The sequence below is a fragment of the Pristiophorus japonicus genome, chromosome 1, assembly GCF_044704955.1.
Source record: "Pristiophorus japonicus isolate sPriJap1 chromosome 1, sPriJap1.hap1, whole genome shotgun sequence".
Lineage (NCBI taxonomy): Eukaryota > Metazoa > Chordata > Chondrichthyes > Pristiophoridae > Pristiophorus > Pristiophorus japonicus.
The window spans coordinates 62,484,486-62,502,347 of NC_091977.1; the positions used below are offsets into that span (position 1 = coordinate 62,484,486).

At 43.2% G+C, this 17,862-nt stretch overlaps 1 protein-coding gene across 3 annotated transcripts in view; it reads right to left on the reverse strand.

The window, feature by feature from the left end:
* Positions 1-17,862, reverse strand: part of tnksa (tankyrase, TRF1-interacting ankyrin-related ADP-ribose polymerase a) — a 196,269-nt gene that overhangs the window by 34,153 nt on the left and 144,254 nt on the right. For all 3 annotated transcript variants that reach the window (XR_011593293.1, XM_070880229.1, XM_070880222.1), the window contains 6 exons: positions 16,981-17,072; positions 15,885-15,963; positions 12,787-12,958; positions 11,687-11,766; positions 4,665-4,810; positions 1,939-2,104 (listed from right to left, as the gene is read on the reverse strand). Coding sequence is in view for 2 of the 3 variants with exons in the window: in XM_070880229.1 (XP_070736330.1) it covers positions 1,939-2,104; positions 4,665-4,810; positions 11,687-11,766; positions 12,787-12,958; positions 15,885-15,963; positions 16,981-17,072 (735 nt within the window). In the remaining variant the exon portion in view is untranslated. The remainder of the gene's footprint in view (positions 1-1,938; positions 2,105-4,664; positions 4,811-11,686; positions 11,767-12,786; positions 12,959-15,884; positions 15,964-16,980; positions 17,073-17,862) is intronic.

The following is a 17,862-nucleotide window of genomic DNA, read 5'->3' on the forward strand; positions in this document are numbered from 1 at the left end:
ACCAATACCCTATACAGTTGCAGCAGGACCTCCCTGCTTTTGTACTCCATCCCTCTCGCAATGAAGGCCAACATTCCATTCGCCTTCCTGATTACCTGCTGCACTTGCAAACTAACTTTTTGGGATTCATGCACAAGGACCCCCAGGTCCCTCTGCAACTCAGCATGTTGTAATTTCTCCCCATTCAAATAATATTCCCTTTTATTGTTTTTTTTTTCCCCCAAGGTGGATGACCTCACATTTTCCAACATTGTATTCCATCTGCCAAACCTTAGCCCATTCGCTTAACCTATCTAAATCTCTTTGCAGCCTCTCTGCGTCCTCTACACAACCCGCTTTCCCACTAATCTTTGCTTCATCAATGATCTTCCCTCCATAATAAGGTCAGAAGTGGGTATGTTCGCTGATGATTGCAGTGTTCACTTCCATTTGCAACTCCTCAGATAATGAAGCAGTCCATGCCTGCATGCAGCAGGACCTGGATGACATTCAGGCTTGAGCGGATAAGTAGCAAATAACAGTCATGACTAGCTCCAATAAGAGAGAGTCTAACCACCAACCCTTGACATACAACGGCATTATCATCGCCGAATCCCCTCACCATCAACATCCTTGGGGGGAGGGGGGGGTGGGGGGGAGTCACCATTAACCAGAAACTTAACTGGATCAGCCAAATGAATACTGTGGCTACGAGAGCAGCTCAGAGGCTGGGTATTCTGCAGTGAGTGTCTCATCTTCTGACTCATGAAAGCCTCTCCACCATCTACAAGGCACAAGTCAGGAGTGTGATGGAATACTCTCCACTTGCCTGGGTGAGTGCAGCTCCAACAACACTCAAGAAGCTCGACACCATTCAGGATAAAGCAGCCCGCTTGACTGGCACCCCATCAACTACTTTAAATGTTCACTCCCTACACCACCGATGCACTGCGGCTGCAGTGTACACCATCTACAAGATGCACTGCAGTGACGCACCAAGGTTTCTTCGACAGCACCTCCCAAACATGCGACCTCTACCACCTAGAAGGACAAGGGCAGCAGGCTCATGGGAACACCATCACCTCTAAGTTACCATCCTGACTTGGAAATACATCACCGTTCCTTCTTTGTTGCTGGGCCAAACTCCTGGAACTCCCTCCCTAACAGCACTATGGGAGTACCTTCACCGTACGGACTTCAGCAGTTCAAGGCAGCGGCTCACCACCATCTTCTCAAGGGCAATTAGGGATGAGCAATAAATGCTAGCCTTGCCAGCGCCACCCACATCCCAGGAACAAATATAAATCTTTCTGGTGAATCTGCACTGCATTGTCTCCAATACCAATACATTCTTCGAGTTGCGGTGCCCAGAACTGAATGTAGTACTCCAAATGGGATCTAACCAGAGCTCTGTATAGCTGTAATATAACTTTCTCCCATTTGTATTTCAGCCCTGAGTAGATATTGCAGTAAACAAGAAACAAGATCCATAGACAACTAAATCCCAACATCTGATGCAAAGAGGACATCAATTTTGTTGCAGTTCTGACAAAAGGTCATCAATCTGAAACATTAACGCTCTTCTCCACAGTATTTCCAGCATTTTCTGCTTTTATTGTGTCAATTTTGTTGACCCCAAATTTCAATTACAAAGACAGTATAAAGTTTGACTCAAATATGAAATCTGTTCTATTTGTATTGAGCACGCATGATGTGAGCTATAGTAACACCTCCATAAAAGCTTCTTTTTTAATTTTTACTTTGTCAAAAATTCAAAACTTATTTTTTCAGTAAGACATCAAATTCTAGACATGGATAACTAGACAAATGATATGCAGCTGATGATCATAATGGGAGTGTTGTGAGGGGATGGGGTGAGTTAAATTCTATCAGACCCCTTCATGTCTGATAAAAATCACCAAGTCTACGTACAAGTCAATCAGATTGAAAGCTACATACCTTTAAAAGGAGTTTACAAATTTCATATTTGCCTTTGGCTGCTGCTTCATGCAGAGGTGTGAACTTCCATAGGTCAGCCACATTCACTGAGGCACCATGCCTCACCAGCAGTTCTGCTACTTCATAATGTCCATACGAGCAAGCATTGTGCAAGGGCACTAAACCTCTGCAGGACGAACAGTTAAAATGTAATCACCACTACATTTGTACAAATTAATGTCAACCAAAAGCTATAAATGCCAAGGCTTCTTTGACCTCATTAATGATGGGCAGTTTAACAAAGATCTAATAACATTTCTAAAACCTACTTGTGGCTCCAGGTAAACAGCTGACAACAAAATCATAGGGAAACTCGGTTGCCAGTTTTTTTCCTCTTCATCCTCAAAGGCATGATTCCCTGCTGGCATGAGGCTCTGTTGGCACCAGGAGCCTGCTGAAGTAGGCTCATCCGCGGCAAATGAGCCAAAGGCGGGCAGAGGAAACTTTACAAGGACACCCTCAAAGCCTCCCTGATAAAGTGCGACATCCCCACTGACACCCGGGAGTCCTTGGCCATAGACCACCCTAAATGGAGGAAGTGCAGCCACCTAAGATCTCATGCTAAGAGTGGAAGCAAGTCTTCCTCGATCCCGAGGGACTGCCTATGATGATGAAGTGGGCACTAATCATGTGCGAGATTTGTCAGGCAGTGTGACAATGGAGGGCATCACAGACAGGCCAGATCCTGCCTGCACCAGATGTATTTCCTGCAGGGAAGCAATCAGTACCAGGAGCCCCGGCTGATTTTCTCTTCCCCAATCTATGTCAAATGCATCACATATGCCAACACTTTGTCTGAAATGAGTTAACTCAGTCATCAGAGAGGGGAAGGAACTTCAGGTCTGACTGGCCTGCATAGATCAGTTACTCCCCTAATAAATTTGTTGGTTTTTCTTGCGGGGGGCAGGGGGTGGGGGGGGGGGAAGGTAAGTTAGATTCAGAGTTTTGTTCACAAATTCCATCCAATGTGCATGCGAATGACAAATGATTTAATACTGTGTGACTCAATACTTGTCAATTTATTAAATTTCGTCTTCAACAAATGTGTAGCTTAAAATTTATGTCTAACTCTTTGATCTTATTTCAGCAATGCATATATTCCACCAATTTAAAAGATTACTCCCAGCTGTTTATGCAAATTATTTTGAAACATGAAACTCTAAACTGAGTCTAATTTCCAATCCCCCACAAAACGTTGTTCTACTGCTATTATGGTGTTTTATAGGTTCACCTTGTTTAGATCAAGTCTAGAGTTATTACTTTTATGCTGTCTGCCTCTGCGTAGTGATTATCCTTAGACAATTTTTGAGGAGATGGCAACAAACCTGTATTTTCTTCCCAACTGCTAAGAAAGTAAATTTAAGTTCCAACACATCAATAACAATCTTTGATACAATTCAATGGAATAATCACTGTTGACTTGATCTACATAAACAAACTTATTAGATTGTTTGAAGGTAGAAAGACTTGCACTTATATATTGCCTTTCACAACCACCGGATGTCTCAAAGCGCTTTACAGCCAATGAAGTACTTTTGGAGTGTAGTAACTGCTGTAATGTGGGAAACGCGGCAGCCAATTTGCTCACAGCAAACTCCCACAAACAGCAATGTGATAATGACCAGATAATCTGTTTTTGTTATGTTGATTGAGGGATAAATATTAGGGATAATTCTTCTGCTCCTCTTCAAAATAGTGCCACCTGAGAGCAGACGTTTAACATCTCATCCGAAAGAAGGCACCTCTGACAGAGCAGTGGTCCCTCAGCACTGCAATGGAGTGTCAGCCTAGATTTATGTGGTCATGTCTCTGGAGTGGGACTTTAACCCACAACCTTCTGACTCACCGAGGGGAGTGTCAACTCCAATGATAAAAATTTAAGGGAAGTTGGACTCAATTTACTTTTTTGCAAGTAGAATAAATAGTAAGGCTTTACTCGATCTTAAAAACGGCATTTTTCTTAGTTGAAGATTAAAAAACCACGAGCAAAAAAATTCCAAACATAAAACTAAAAGTAATTTCCAAGGAGAAATTATTGTTGCAACTGGAAAAGTATTACTGAAATAAACCTTCCCCAAAACAATGCTGCCTATTTCAAACTCAAATTAGTGCAGCACCTGTTAATTTAGCAATCTAAGCAGCATTCTGACGCTGCAAGTTTACTGTAAGTACAAAACTGAAAGTGCTTTGCAGCGACATTAAATTTGTGAGCCTAAATTGAATCTGAAGCCAAGTGGAGCAAGAATCCCTCCTTCAGGCACTCTCATCCTACTTCATTGGGCGCTAATGCCAGATTCAGGCTGCATTGACATTATATTTGTAGTCTGAATACACCCCCTACTGGTTTGACAGAATTTTTAACAGTTTGGTAAAAGCAGCATTTTCAATGGAGTTCCCTCTCCAGAGCATTCAAGTTACATTGTTTGCTAATTTTTGGGGTGAGAGAAAACAGGAAGGGAGAGAGGAAAGGGAAGGAGCGGGGTGGAGAAGTGGGGAAGGAAAGATGGGGCGGGGGGGGGGGGGGGGAAAGAGGAAGGGGAAAAGAAAGAGGGTGACACTAGCGGAGGGAGGGGAGGGGAGGGGCAGGGCCAGCCCAGGGAGGGGCAGAACTCCTGTGTATCGCTTTCTGTTTTGCAACAATTACAACATACCACATTGACCAAATCTCAAAGTGTACATATACATACCCCTTGTCTTTGGCATGCACATCAGCCCCATGATGGAGCAGATACTCTACTACAGCCACCCGATTGTAACCTGCAGCAAAATGTAGTGGGGTGGAGTGCCGTCCTTCTAGATCTCTGCAGTTCACATTCTGGGTTGTGCACAATTGCTTCAAAATAAAATTACAGTCGTATTAGCAAATGTCATTGGATTTTTGCTGTGAATTTTTAAAAAAAATAGAAGCTAATTAGGTAAAGCTAGTTTGACTTGAAAGACTAAACAAAGTCTGCTCATTAAATTCCAACGATTACAAACCAGCCATTCAATAACTTGGTGCACCCTTTTTTGTTTGCTGTGCCACCTACTCCATTTATAAACCCCAACAAAAAACTAAGAATACTTTCTGGGGGGGGGGGGGGGGGGGTAGAATCTGCTTTATATATTAATCTGTAATGCTTCAATGGCAGTGAGAAGAGAAAGGTTTGAGAGTTGACTGAGCAAGTTACCTGGGCTTTACTGCAATGAAGACATCGCTTTAACCAATCTGAACTTCAAGTCCTCAAGCCTCTTGCCCAGATTTGTGTGATGCAAAGCCTTAATCCACAGGGCTTTCAGGCCCCTAATTTGGTTATATTTTAAAATAAACATGGTATTTACACATTGTCACAACATTAGAATTTAATGCCCAAGAATTTTAACTTACTTTGGTAAAGGTTCATGCCTACAGCCTCAGCAAACCTTTCTCACTTATAGAAGCAACTTAAACATTACGACTACCTATTACTGTCAAATTATCAAAGTTCAACAACTTCCATTTATATACCACCTTTAACGTAGCAAAATGTCCCAAGGCGCTTCACAGGAGTGTTATCAGTCACAACTCGACACCAAGCCACATATGGAGATATTAGGACTGAAGTAGGTTTTAAGCAACATCTTAAAAGGAAGAGAGGCAGAGAAGCGCAGAGGTTAAGGGAGGGAATTCCAAAGCTTAGAGCATAGATAGCTGAAGGAACGGCTACCAATGGTGGGGTGAATGAAATTGGGGATACACGAGGTCAGAATTGGAGGAACGCATTGTTCTCAGAGGGTTGTAGGGCGGGAGGAGGTTAGAGATATGGAGTCGCAAGGTCATGGAGCACATGAACACAAGGATGAGAATTTCAAATTTGAGGAGTTGCTGGGCCAGGAGACAATGTAGGTCAGTGAGCACAGAGGTAATGGTTAATGGAACTTGGTGCGAGTTAGGATATGGGTAGCAGGGTTTTGGATGATCTGAAGTTTTCAGAGGGTGGAAGATGGAAGGCTGGCATGGACTCACTAGCTTGGGTGCTTGCAAAGGGAACTCGGACCACAAAGTGAAAAGTTAAATGACAAGGTGCAGCTTACACAAATCAAGAACTTCTTAGTTTCCATTCCCTCAAACTAGAAAAAAACAATAAACTAATCAATCATCTCAAGACAAACCTATTTGTAGCATATTAAGAAAGGTAGTGTCCGAGTTAAATTGTGATTCCAGCACACACATTAGACCATAGGTTTAAGCCAGACTTCAACATGCTAAATATTCTCAATGTAATTTGAATGCAATGTTCCCGAAATTTTAACATTGGAAAAGCCTGGCTGCGCAGGACCGCAGGCAGCTGGGTGGACACGCAGCTCAGAGGGAATGTTGATTGAATTAACCCCAATAAGACCAGTTTTGCATTAGATATTGGAAGAAAAACAATCAGTAAAGGATCAGATACATCCATGCTCACCCTACCCATTAGACAATAAAACAGTGTGCCCTCCCCAATGATTTTCAGCTGTTCCATACTTATCAATATAAACATAGCCCCAAAGCAGAGCGGACAGCAGAAGCAGTGCCGCAAAAATATTAATGCTGGGGCACTTAAAGACCCAGCTAAGAGAGCCCTATACAGCCGGCACCTCACAACCAATCTGGCGTGCCTTGATGACCCTGAGATGCTTAATGCCCACAACGCTTGGTCTGCCCTCCAGGCTTCCATAACCAATGCCTGTGAAAAGACACTTGGTTACTCAACCAGAAAACACCAGGACTGGTTTGGTGAAAATGATCAGGAGATCAAAGAACTAATAGATCGTAAGCGCAGAGCATTTTTGAGTTTCAAGCAACAACCAAACTTGGGAGCTACAAAGCAACGTTACAGAAGGCTCAAGGCTGAGGTCCAACAAAAAAAAACGGGACCTAAAGAACAGGTGGTGGATGGAGAAAGCACAGATGATATAACAGCTAGCCGACAGCCACGACATACGAGGATTCTTCAATGCAGTCAAGGCCACCTATGGTCCAAACTCCCAAGGCCCCACCCCACTCCTGGCAAAGAACAGGGAAACACTCATCAAGGTCACAGAGGCTGTCAGGGCCCGCTGGAAGGAGCACTTTGAAGATCTCCTCAATCGAGACTCTGCCTTTGACTCGAGTGTTCTCAACTTTATCCCGCAGCATGCAACCTGCCACCACCTCAGTGAAACTCCAATGCTGCACGAGGTAGGCAAAGCCATAAAACAGCTCAAGAATAACAAGGCTACAGGTGCGGATAGAATGCCTGCTGAAGCACTAAAATATGGCAGAGAGGCGCTGATACGACTTCATCTCGCTCATTTGGTGGGAGATCTCAGAGATGCAGTGATCGTGTCCATTTTTAAAAAGGGGAACAAATCCGACTGCGGCAACTACAGGGGAATCGCCCTATCAACCACTAGGAAGGTTGTCGCCAAAGTTCTCCTCAACAGTCTTCTCCCTGTGGCCGCGGAGCTCCTCCCGGAGTCACAGTGCAAATTTCATCCCCTGCGGGGAACAACGGACATGATCTTTGCAGCACGTCAACTGCAGGAAAAATGCAGGGAGCGGCGCCAGCCCTTATTCATGGTCTTTGTTGATCTTACAAAGGCCTTTGACACTGTCGACCGCGAGGGCTTATGGAGCGTCCTCCTCCGTTTTGGGTGCCCCCAAAAGTTTGTCAACATCTTTCGCCTGCTCCACGACGACATGCAGGCCATGATCCTTACCAGCGGATCCGTTACAGATCCACTCCACGTCCGAACTGGGGTCAAACAGGGCTGCGTCATCGCCCCAACCTTCTTCTCAATCTTCCTCGCTGCCATGCTCCATCTCACGGTCAACAAGCTCCCCGCTGGAGTGGAACTAAACTACAGAACCAGTGGGAAGCTGTTTAACCTACGCTGCCTCCAGGCCAGGTCCAAGATCACCCAAACCTCTGTCGCTGAACTGCAGTACGCAGACGACGCCTGCGTCTGTGCACATTCTGAATTCCAGGATATAGTCGATGTATTCACCGAGGCATATGAAAGCACGGGCCTTACGCTTAACATCTGTAAGACAACCAGCTTGTCCTTGCCGCACAGCACTGCCCCCCGAGTCATCAAGATTCACGACGCGGCCCTCGACAACGTGGACCACTTCCTATACCTCGGGAGCCTCTTGTCAACAAAGGCAGACATTGATGTGGAGATTCAATATTGCCTCCAGTGCGCAACTGCAGCCTTCGGCCGTCTGAGGAAAAGAGTGTTTGAAGTCCAGGCCCTCAAATCTACCACCAAGCTCATGGTCTACAGGGCTGTAGTAATACCCGCCCTCCTGTATGAATCAGAAGCATGGACGACTTACAGAAGACACATCAAGTTATTGGCGATATATCACCAACGATGTCGCTGCAAGATCCTGCAAATCCCCTGGGAGGACAAACGCGCCAACATAGTGTCCTCGCCCAGGCTAACATCCCCAGCATTGAAGCACTAACCACACTTGATCAGCTTCGCTGGGCAGGCCACTTAGTTTGCGTGCTAGACACGAGACTCCCTAAGCAAGTGCTCTATGCGGAGCTCCTTCATGACAAACGAGCCAAAGGTGGGCAGCGGAAGCGTTACCCTCAAAGCCTCCCTGGTGAAGTGCGACATCTCCATTGACACCTAGGAGACCCTGGCCGAAGACCGCCCTAGGTGGAAAAAGTGTATCTGGGAGGGCGTTAAGCTCTTTGAATCTCAACGCTGCAAGCGTGAAGAAGTCAGGTGCATGCAGCGGAAGGAGCGTGTGGTAAATCAGTGCCACCACCCCCCCTTCCCCCGACGAATATCTGTCCCACCTGTGACAGGGTCTGTGGCTCTCGTGTTGGACTGTTCAGCCACCAAAGAACTCACTTTAGGAGTGGAAGCAAGTCTTCCTCGGTCCAAGGGAATGCCTATGATGATAATGACACTTTTATGCTCCCATTCAACTAAAACTTGCACCTCTACAGCAAAACGTTCAAAGGTGTTTCACAGTAGCGTAATCAGACAAAAATTGACAGAGCCAAATAGGATACATTAGCGCAGGGCCCCAAAAGAGATAAGTTTTAAGGAGCATCTTAAAGGAGGAGGCGTAGAGAATGGGAGCGGTTTAGGGATGGAATTCCTAGATAGCTGAAGGCACAGTCGCCAATGGTGGGACACAAAGTCAGGGATTCAAGAGGCCAGATTTGGAGGAATGCAGATTTCTCGGCGGCCCCAGTCATTCATTCATGCCCTATCTGACCATGAAATGTTGTCAGGTTGAGGATTTGGCACTGTTTCAGCTTTATTTATTGCTGAGAGGAAGCAAAGGAATACTATTAAGAGGAGGGGCTATCCCAGCATTCAAAGAGCCAGTGAAAAGGCTCTATTAAAACATGGGTCCAATGGTTCGAATGGAACTTATATAGTTTAATCTTCCCTCTTCTGCAGAAGTGTCGAGCCTCTATTTGGCAAAAAGCCAGAACAGCAACTGAAATAAAGGGCTACTGATTTACCCTTGCTTCCTGATTCTCCTAATTACTTCTACCTAATCTATATCTTATGGTCTTAATACTTTTTTAAAAAAGTGATTAAAAAATTTCTTTGGACCCTTCTTGCTACTAATTCAGTCTGCTTTTCTGTTACTTTCTTAATGCTCAATTGACTATATCTTGCATTGCTCACTAGATTGCGTTTTTTTTTGTAATAATTTCTTATTACTGCTACAACTTGCACTTTTTTCGCACCTTTAATGTAGTAAAATGTCCCAAAGCGTTTCACAGAAGCATTAACAAAACCTGACACTGAGCCACATAGATGATGAGTGAGGTGACCAAAAGCTTGGTCAAACAACTAGGGGGGAGGCCATCTTAGACTGGGTGTTATGTAATGAGAGAGGATTAATTAGCAATCTCGTTGTGCGAGGCCTCTTGGGGAAGAGTGACCATAATATGGTGGAATTCTGCATTAGGATGGAGAATGAAACAGTTAATTCAGAGACCATGGTCCAGAACTTAAAGAAGGCTAACTTTGAAGGTATGAGGCGTGAATTGGCTGGGATGGATTGGCGAATGATACTTAAGGGGTTGACTGTGGATGGGCAATGGCAGACATTTAGAGACCGCATGGATGAACTACAACAATTGTACATTCCTGTCTGGCATAAAAATAAAAAAGGGAAGGTGGCTCAACCGTGGCTATCAAGGGAAATCAGGGATAGTATTAAAGCCAAGGAAGTGGCATACAAATTGGCCAGAAATAGCAGCGAACCTGGGGACTGGGAGAAATTTAGAACTCAGCAGAGGAGGACAAAGGGTTTGATTAGGGCAGGGAAAATGGAGTATGAGAAGAAGCTTGCAGGGAACATTAAGACGGATTGCAAAACTTTCTATAGATATGTAAAGAGAAAAAGGTTAGTAAAGACAAACGTAGGTCCCCTGCAGTCAGAATCAGGGGAAGTCATAACGGGGAACAAAGAAATGGCGGACCAATTGAACAAGTACTTTGGTTCGGTATTCACGAAGGAGGACACAAACAACCTTCCGGTTATAAAAGGGGTCGGGGGGTCTAGTAAGGAGGAGGAACTGAGGGAAATCTTATTAGCCGGGAAATTGTGTTGGGGAAATTGATGGGATTGAAGGCCGATAAATCCCCAGGGCCTGATGGACTGCATCCCAGAGTACTTAAGGAGGTGGCCTTGGAAATAGTGGATGCATTGACAGTCATTTTCCAATATTCCATTGACTCCGGATCAGTTCCTATCGAGTGGAGGGTAGCCAATGTAACCCCACTTTTTAAAAAAGGAGGGAGAGAGAAAACAGCGAATTATAGACCGGTCAGCCTGACATCGGTAGTGGGTAAAATGATGGAATCAATTATTAAGGATGTCATAGCAGTGCATTTGGAAAGAGGTGACATGATAGGTCCAAGTCAGCATGGATTTGTGAAAGGGAAATCATGCTTGACAAATCTTCTGGAATTTTTTGAGGATGTTTCCAGTAGAGTGGACAAGGGAGAACCAGTTGATGTGGTATATTTGGACTTTCAGAAGGCGTTCGACAAGGTCCCACACAAGAGATTGATGTGCAGTTAGAGCACATGGGATTGGGGGTAGTGTGCTGACATGGATTGAGAACTGGTTGTCAGACAGGAAGCAAAGAGTAGGAGTAAATGGGTACTTTTCAGAATGGCAGGCAGTGACTAGTGGGGTACCGCAAGGTTCTGTGCTGGGGCCCCAGCTGTTTACACTGTACATTAATGATTTAGATGAGGGGATTAAATGTAGTATCTCCAAATTTGCGGATGACACTAAGTTGGGTGGCAGTGTGAGCTGCGAGGAGGATACTGTGAGGTTGCAGAGTGACTTGGATAGGTTAGGTGAGTGAGTCACTCTGAGTTACAACAGCTGACTGGAGGCAGTTTGGAAAAAATATTTCAAACTTTCCTTGTAAGGTTATGAAGTTTCAACAACCTCATGAATGAGGAATGCTGCTGGTAATCTAGTGCCTCCATTCATGCTGTGACTGGAGTTTAGTTACACACTTATGAGGGGAGTTCAATCCATGTTTACCTCAAACCAGCAGCAGCTAGAAACCATTTGGCAGTGCAGCTGGAGATGATTGAAAAACCACTCTGCAGATATTTCCCTTTAACAGACAATATTTATCTTTTAACTCCGGCAGACCAAAGAAAAACACATAGAAGTTCTAGTTACTTTTTTCCTACTAAAAATTTCATAAAAATTAAACACCTTCACAGTTTCCAGGTCTCCAGCTTTTGCTGCCTCCAGAAGTCGATAATCAACATCTGAATTGTGTAATGGAACATTCTCTAAATAAAAACATTCAAAGGAAGGGTTAGCATCCTTGTGATCACCATCACATGTAAAGCATTTGCTCCCAAAAAAACACTGCTGTGAGCAGCTTGCTTGTTTTCTCCCTTTATAATGAGCCTTTTATTTTGCTCTCTCTCAATTTGGAAAGATATTTTACAATATGTTTCACGCAAACTTGGATTTAAACAGTGCCTTAGCACATCCTTAGGATCTATCAAATTGCAATTACTGTTATTTTGAAGGCAAATACAGCAGGCAACTTACGCACAGCATGATCCCACAAACAGAAAGTTGAAATGATTGACCTCTTAACCTATATTGTGGTGATGTTGGTTGAGAAGAATGTTGGCCTGGACATTGCTTTGCTTCGAATAGTGTCAGGTGATGTTTTCTTTTGTACACCAGAACAGTAAACTCAAAGCTCTAACAACTACTAATTTCAACAATTTTTTCAGGTGCAAAGTGGCTGCCAATTTGACCACTTGTGCTTAACATATCTTCCGCTACATATGTATTTAGATACATTTTTCAGGTTATTTCCGTATCTGAATCTTTTACAACGTCATCTGTATGCCAGTGTGTGCACCATCAGTGAGCATTGGATACAGAAGAGGTTAGCCCCGAATCAGAAAGAAAGCAGCATTGTTAAATTATCATTTATAAATTTCTCATCATTAGTATGCACCTATTCCTTGCCACGGCTACATGGATTGCTGAAAAGCTTAACATCTGCTCCTGAAGCAGAGGTGCAAAATTCAGTCAGGTTGTTGAGTTACATATTTGATCCTTTATACCTCATGCACTAAATTAAAATCCAACTAAGTTGTTGACTGTTATTTGATACATCACACACAATTTACAAGCTGCCAAGAATCTCCAGTGTATACAGGGTTGACAACTGTTCATGCATGCAAATTTACTATGAGCCAATAAAACCACATCCCATTCCCTAAAGCAATGAATAAAACCATAGAAGTGTTACCTAAATGAGATGTGTGAACTTGTGTTTTACTTACCATTAAGTATTTGCTGCACAGACTCATTCCCCATTTGTGCAGCCGTAAACCCTTGAAGGGACAAAATGGAAGGGTCGCTGCCGTAACTTAACAAGAGGCGACATGTCTGCAGGTGACCACCATGTGCTGCTCTGTGTAAAGCCGCTTGACCAAGTGTGTCCAAAGCATTCATCTGTGGAAAAGAGGACACTGATCAAGGGGAAGATTCCTTGTTCACGTCTTTAATAGCATGTCTGAAGTTACAGTGCTTCACACTACGACAAGAACCCCCAACTTGTTGAATAAGATAGCCGTTTACAAATTTACAATACAATGGAATTGAACTCATACTAAATTCATTACATAAGAACATAATAGGGACAGGAGTAGCCCATTTGACCTTGCTACGCCATTTAATAAGAGAGAACATTACACTCGGTCCCCTCATCGAAGTCATTCATATAGATTGTAAATAGCTGAGGCCCAGGCACTGATCCTTGTGGTACCCCACTAGTTAAGAAAAAAGAACATAAGAAATAAGAACAGGAGTAGGCCATTCGGCCCCTCGAGCCTGCTCCGCCATTCATGGTTCATCTTCTACCTCAACTCCACTTTCCTGCACTATTCCCATATCCCTCGATTCCCTTAATATCCAAAAATCTATCTATCTTGGTCTTGAATATACTCAAAGGCCAAGCCTCCACAGTCCTCTGGGGTAGAGAATTACAAAGATTCACTACCCTGAGTGCAGAAAGTTCTCCTCATCTCAGTCCTAAATGGCTGAACCCTTATTCTGAGACTGTGACCCCTGGTTCTAGACTCCCCAGCCAGGGAAAATATCCTCCCTGCACCTACCCTGTGTCAAGCTAAGAATGTTGTATGTTTCAATGATATCACCTCTCATTCTTCTAAACGCTAGAGAATATAGGCCTAGTCTACTCAATCTCTCCTCATAGGACAATCCCCCCATTCCAGGAATCAGTCTGGTGAAACTTCATTAAGGCAAGTATATCCTTCCTTAGATCAAAATTGTACACAATACTCCAGGTGTGGTCTCACCAGGGCCCGATATAATTATAGTAAGACATCATTACTTTTGTACTCCAATCCTCTTGTAATAAAGCCAACATACCACTTGCTTTCTTAATTGCTTGCCATGCCTGCATGTTAACTTTCAGTGCTTCATGTACAAGGACACCCAGGTCCCTCTGAACACCATCATTTCCCAATCCCTCACCATTTAAAAAATACTCTGCTTTTCCATTATTCCTACCAAAGTGGATAACTTTACATTTCTCCACATTATATTCCATTTGCCATGTTCTTGCCCACTCACTTAGCCTGTCTATATCCACTTGAATTCTCTTTGCATCCTCCTCACAACTTACATTCCCACCCAGCTTTGTATCAGCAAGCTTGGATATATTACATTTATCCAAATCATTGATATAGATTGTGACTAGCTGAGGCCCAAGCACTGATCCTTGAGGTACCCCACTAGTTACACTGCCAACCTGAAAATGACCTGCTTATTTCTACTGTTTTCTGTCCATTAACCAATCCTCAATCCATACCTCCAATATTATCCCCAATCCCATGAGCCCCAATTTTATTTAATAACCTCTTGTGTGGCACCTTATCGAATGTCTTCTGAAAATCCAAATACACCACATCCACTGGTTCTCCCCCTTATCTATTCTGCTCATTACAAAAAAATGTGTCAAACATGATTTCCCTTTCATAAATCCGTGTTGACTTTGCCTAATCCCATTATTTTCTAAGTGCCCTGCTATCACGTCCTTAATAATTGATTCTAACATTTTCCCTACGACTGATGTTAGGCTAACTGGTACCTACAGTTCCCTGTGTTCTCTCTCCCTCCTTTCTTGAATAGTGGTGTTACATTTGCTACTTTTCTTCAGAAAAGAGTCCCAGCCTGCAGTCTTTCCTGATAGTTATAAACTGCCAGTTTTGGTATCATCTTTGTAAATCTTTTTTTGCATCTTCTCCAGTTCCTTTATATCCTCTTACACTCATAGCAACGATCCAAAGTGAGGCCTGTTCCTGGTGGGTATCAAGAGATCCCTACATCGACACCATGGCGACATCAACTGAAACCACAATGTCAGCTCCATATGTATACTGAAGACATCCAGCTCTACTTTACCACCACCGTTCTCAACTTCTCCACTGTCTCCAATTAGTCACACTCCTTATCCGACATCCAGTACTGGATCAGCATAAATTTCCTCCAACTATAGACTGGGAAGACTGAAGCCATTGTCTTTGGTCCCAGATACAAACTCCGTTCCCTAGCCACCGACTCTATCCCTCTCCCTGGCTGCTGAACCAGACCTTTTACAACCTTGATGTCGTATTTGACCCAAGATGAGCTTCCGACCACGTTTCCTCTCTATCACCAAGACCACCATTTTCACCTCCATAATATCGCCCATCTCCGTCCCTGCCTCAGCCCATTTGCTGCTGAAACCCGCATCCATGCCTTTCTTACCTCTAGATTTGACTATTCTATGTTCTCCTGGCCGACCTCCCATCTTCCACCCTCCATAAACTTGAGCTCGTCCAAAACTCTTCTGCCTGTATCCTAACTTGCACTAAGTCTCGTTCACCCATTACCCCTGTGCTCGCTGAACTACCTTGGCACCCGGTCTGGCAAAGCCTTGATTTTAAAATTCTCATCCTCGTTTTCAAATCCTTCCATTGCCTCACCCCTCCCCATCTCTGTAATCTCCTCTAACCCTACAACCCTCCGAGATCTCTGCGGTCCTCTAATTCTGGCCTCCTGCGCATCCCAAATTTTAATCGCTCTAACATTGGTACCTTCAGCTGCCTAGGCCTCAAGCTCTTGAATTCCCGCCCTAAACCTATCCACCTCTTTCTGCTCCATGAAGACACTCCTTAAAACCTACCTCTTTGACCAAACTCCTGTCTTAATATCTCATGTGGCTCGGTATCAAATTTTGTTTGATACATTTCCTGTGAAGGACCTTGGGACGATTTGCTATGTTAAGGGCACTATATAAGTTGTTGTGGAGGGGATGGAGAGGCAAGAGAGATTCACCACTTAACGGGTGAATAGTTTGAAGAAAAATACACACCTTAGCTCCATGCTTGTGAAGGACCTCAACCACATCATTGTGTGCTCGTTCCGCAGCCACATGTAGGGGTGTAAGAAAACTGCAAGAAATATTCATTTTTGAAGATTAGGGATATCAACATGAATTTTTATAATCTTATAGGAGGTTACTTCAAGTTACTGTGGTATTCTCCGCTCCACACCCACTCTGACCTCTTACACTATTTTAATGCAAACGTGAGGAACAGCTCCTCATCTTTCGATTAGGCACTTTAAAGCCTTCTGGACTGAACATCGAGTTCAACAATTTCATACCATAACCTCTGCCCCTATTTTTTTAATAAGGCAGCTGATGATTCTGCCATTCCTATTTACACCTCTTCTAGACCCATCTTTTGTTTCTTTACATGTCCCATTACCATCTCCTTTTGCTTTGCACTATCATACCTTTTGTCATTTAATCACTCCGGCCTTCCACAGATCTTCCCTTTTGTTTTTTTTCCTCCCAGCCTTTCCCTGCCCCGGCACTTGCTTAAAATCTGTTACATCTCTTACTTTTCCAGTTCTAAAACGTTAGCTGTTTCTCTTTCCACAGACACTGCCTGACCTGCTGAGTATTTCCAGTACTTTGTTTTTATTTCAGATTTCCAGCTTCTGCAGTATTTTGCTTTTGTACTGTGGTAGTCTGTCCTGTAAAACTTATCTACATAAAAGGCAATAGGTTGTGGTACAGGTTGTTTTTAAAATGGAAATTCACCAACTTAATCTTCTTATCTTTTTCTTTCTTTATGACACATTGAAAGTGTCTGGTTAGGACAAACATCACTATGTATTACCTGAGAGGCTTATAAGCAGTTACTTCACATGGTCAGCCCAATGTTCAGGCTTATAACCAGTTACTTTACATGGTCAGCCCAAGGATCACAGGTTTATAACCCATTACGTTATATGATCACCCCCAAGGATTTCCCCCTTCCTTTTCTACAATGTAAAAGCCCGGTTAATCATTGTCAAGCATTTTCAAGCTATGAAATTTGATATGGTCACAGACATCTAATAAATGTTTAACAGCCTAACTTGAAAATAACAATCTCTGAGTAACAAACAAAAACACTTACTCTTTATTTTTTTCGTTGACATTTGCTCCTTTTCTCAAAAGCAGTTCTGTTACTTGCTTGCGCTTGGGGTGTTGCGAAGCCACAGCACAATGCTGAAAAAGGAATTCAGACATTAAGTTCCAGATATTATTGGAGTTCAACCAAATGTAGACTACGTGAACTTCTTTTATCAGCTTATATATGTTTAGTACATCTATCAATATAGGATGTGTTGTAATGAAGACATTTGATCTCTGCTGTGTTTGTGTGGGCAGCCAACTATTAAAGACGAAGCATCTCCTCATAGGAAAGAAAGTGGCACTGATAATGAAAACAGGTGAAAAGTGACAGCATAATCAACCTTGATTCAAAGGATTGGGTGGCCTTAACTAAATGGATAACATTTCAGTGACTTCATACACACTTATTCACTGAGCAACATATATTTTAAAAATTATTTAATTAATTGATCAGCTGCTGATCAGTAAATTTTCTAGACTTTATTTTTTTTCCATTTCAGTGGTTAAGGTTAAAATTCCTGTTTCTGTCACAAACACTTGGAACATTTGATTATTTAATGCTGCTCTTGTATTTTTGGAATTTGAACATCACTCCAAGATGAATTCTATTTTCAACCTATTGAGCTAGTATCGGGAAAGCGGGTGGGAAGGAGAATCACGTTCGGACACCATAGCCCAACAGCTTTGCACCATGTGCAGTCACCTTGACATCGCAACCTTCTCCCATTTGGCCTTGATTTTGTTCGGGATTGTGCCCCTATTGAGACAGTACAGAGTGTGCCAAACATACAATCATAGTATAAAATGGAGGAATCTAAATTGCTCGAAACAGCAACAGGTAGATCAAAATGAGAAAATGAGGGGTAGGCATGATGGGAGCTTT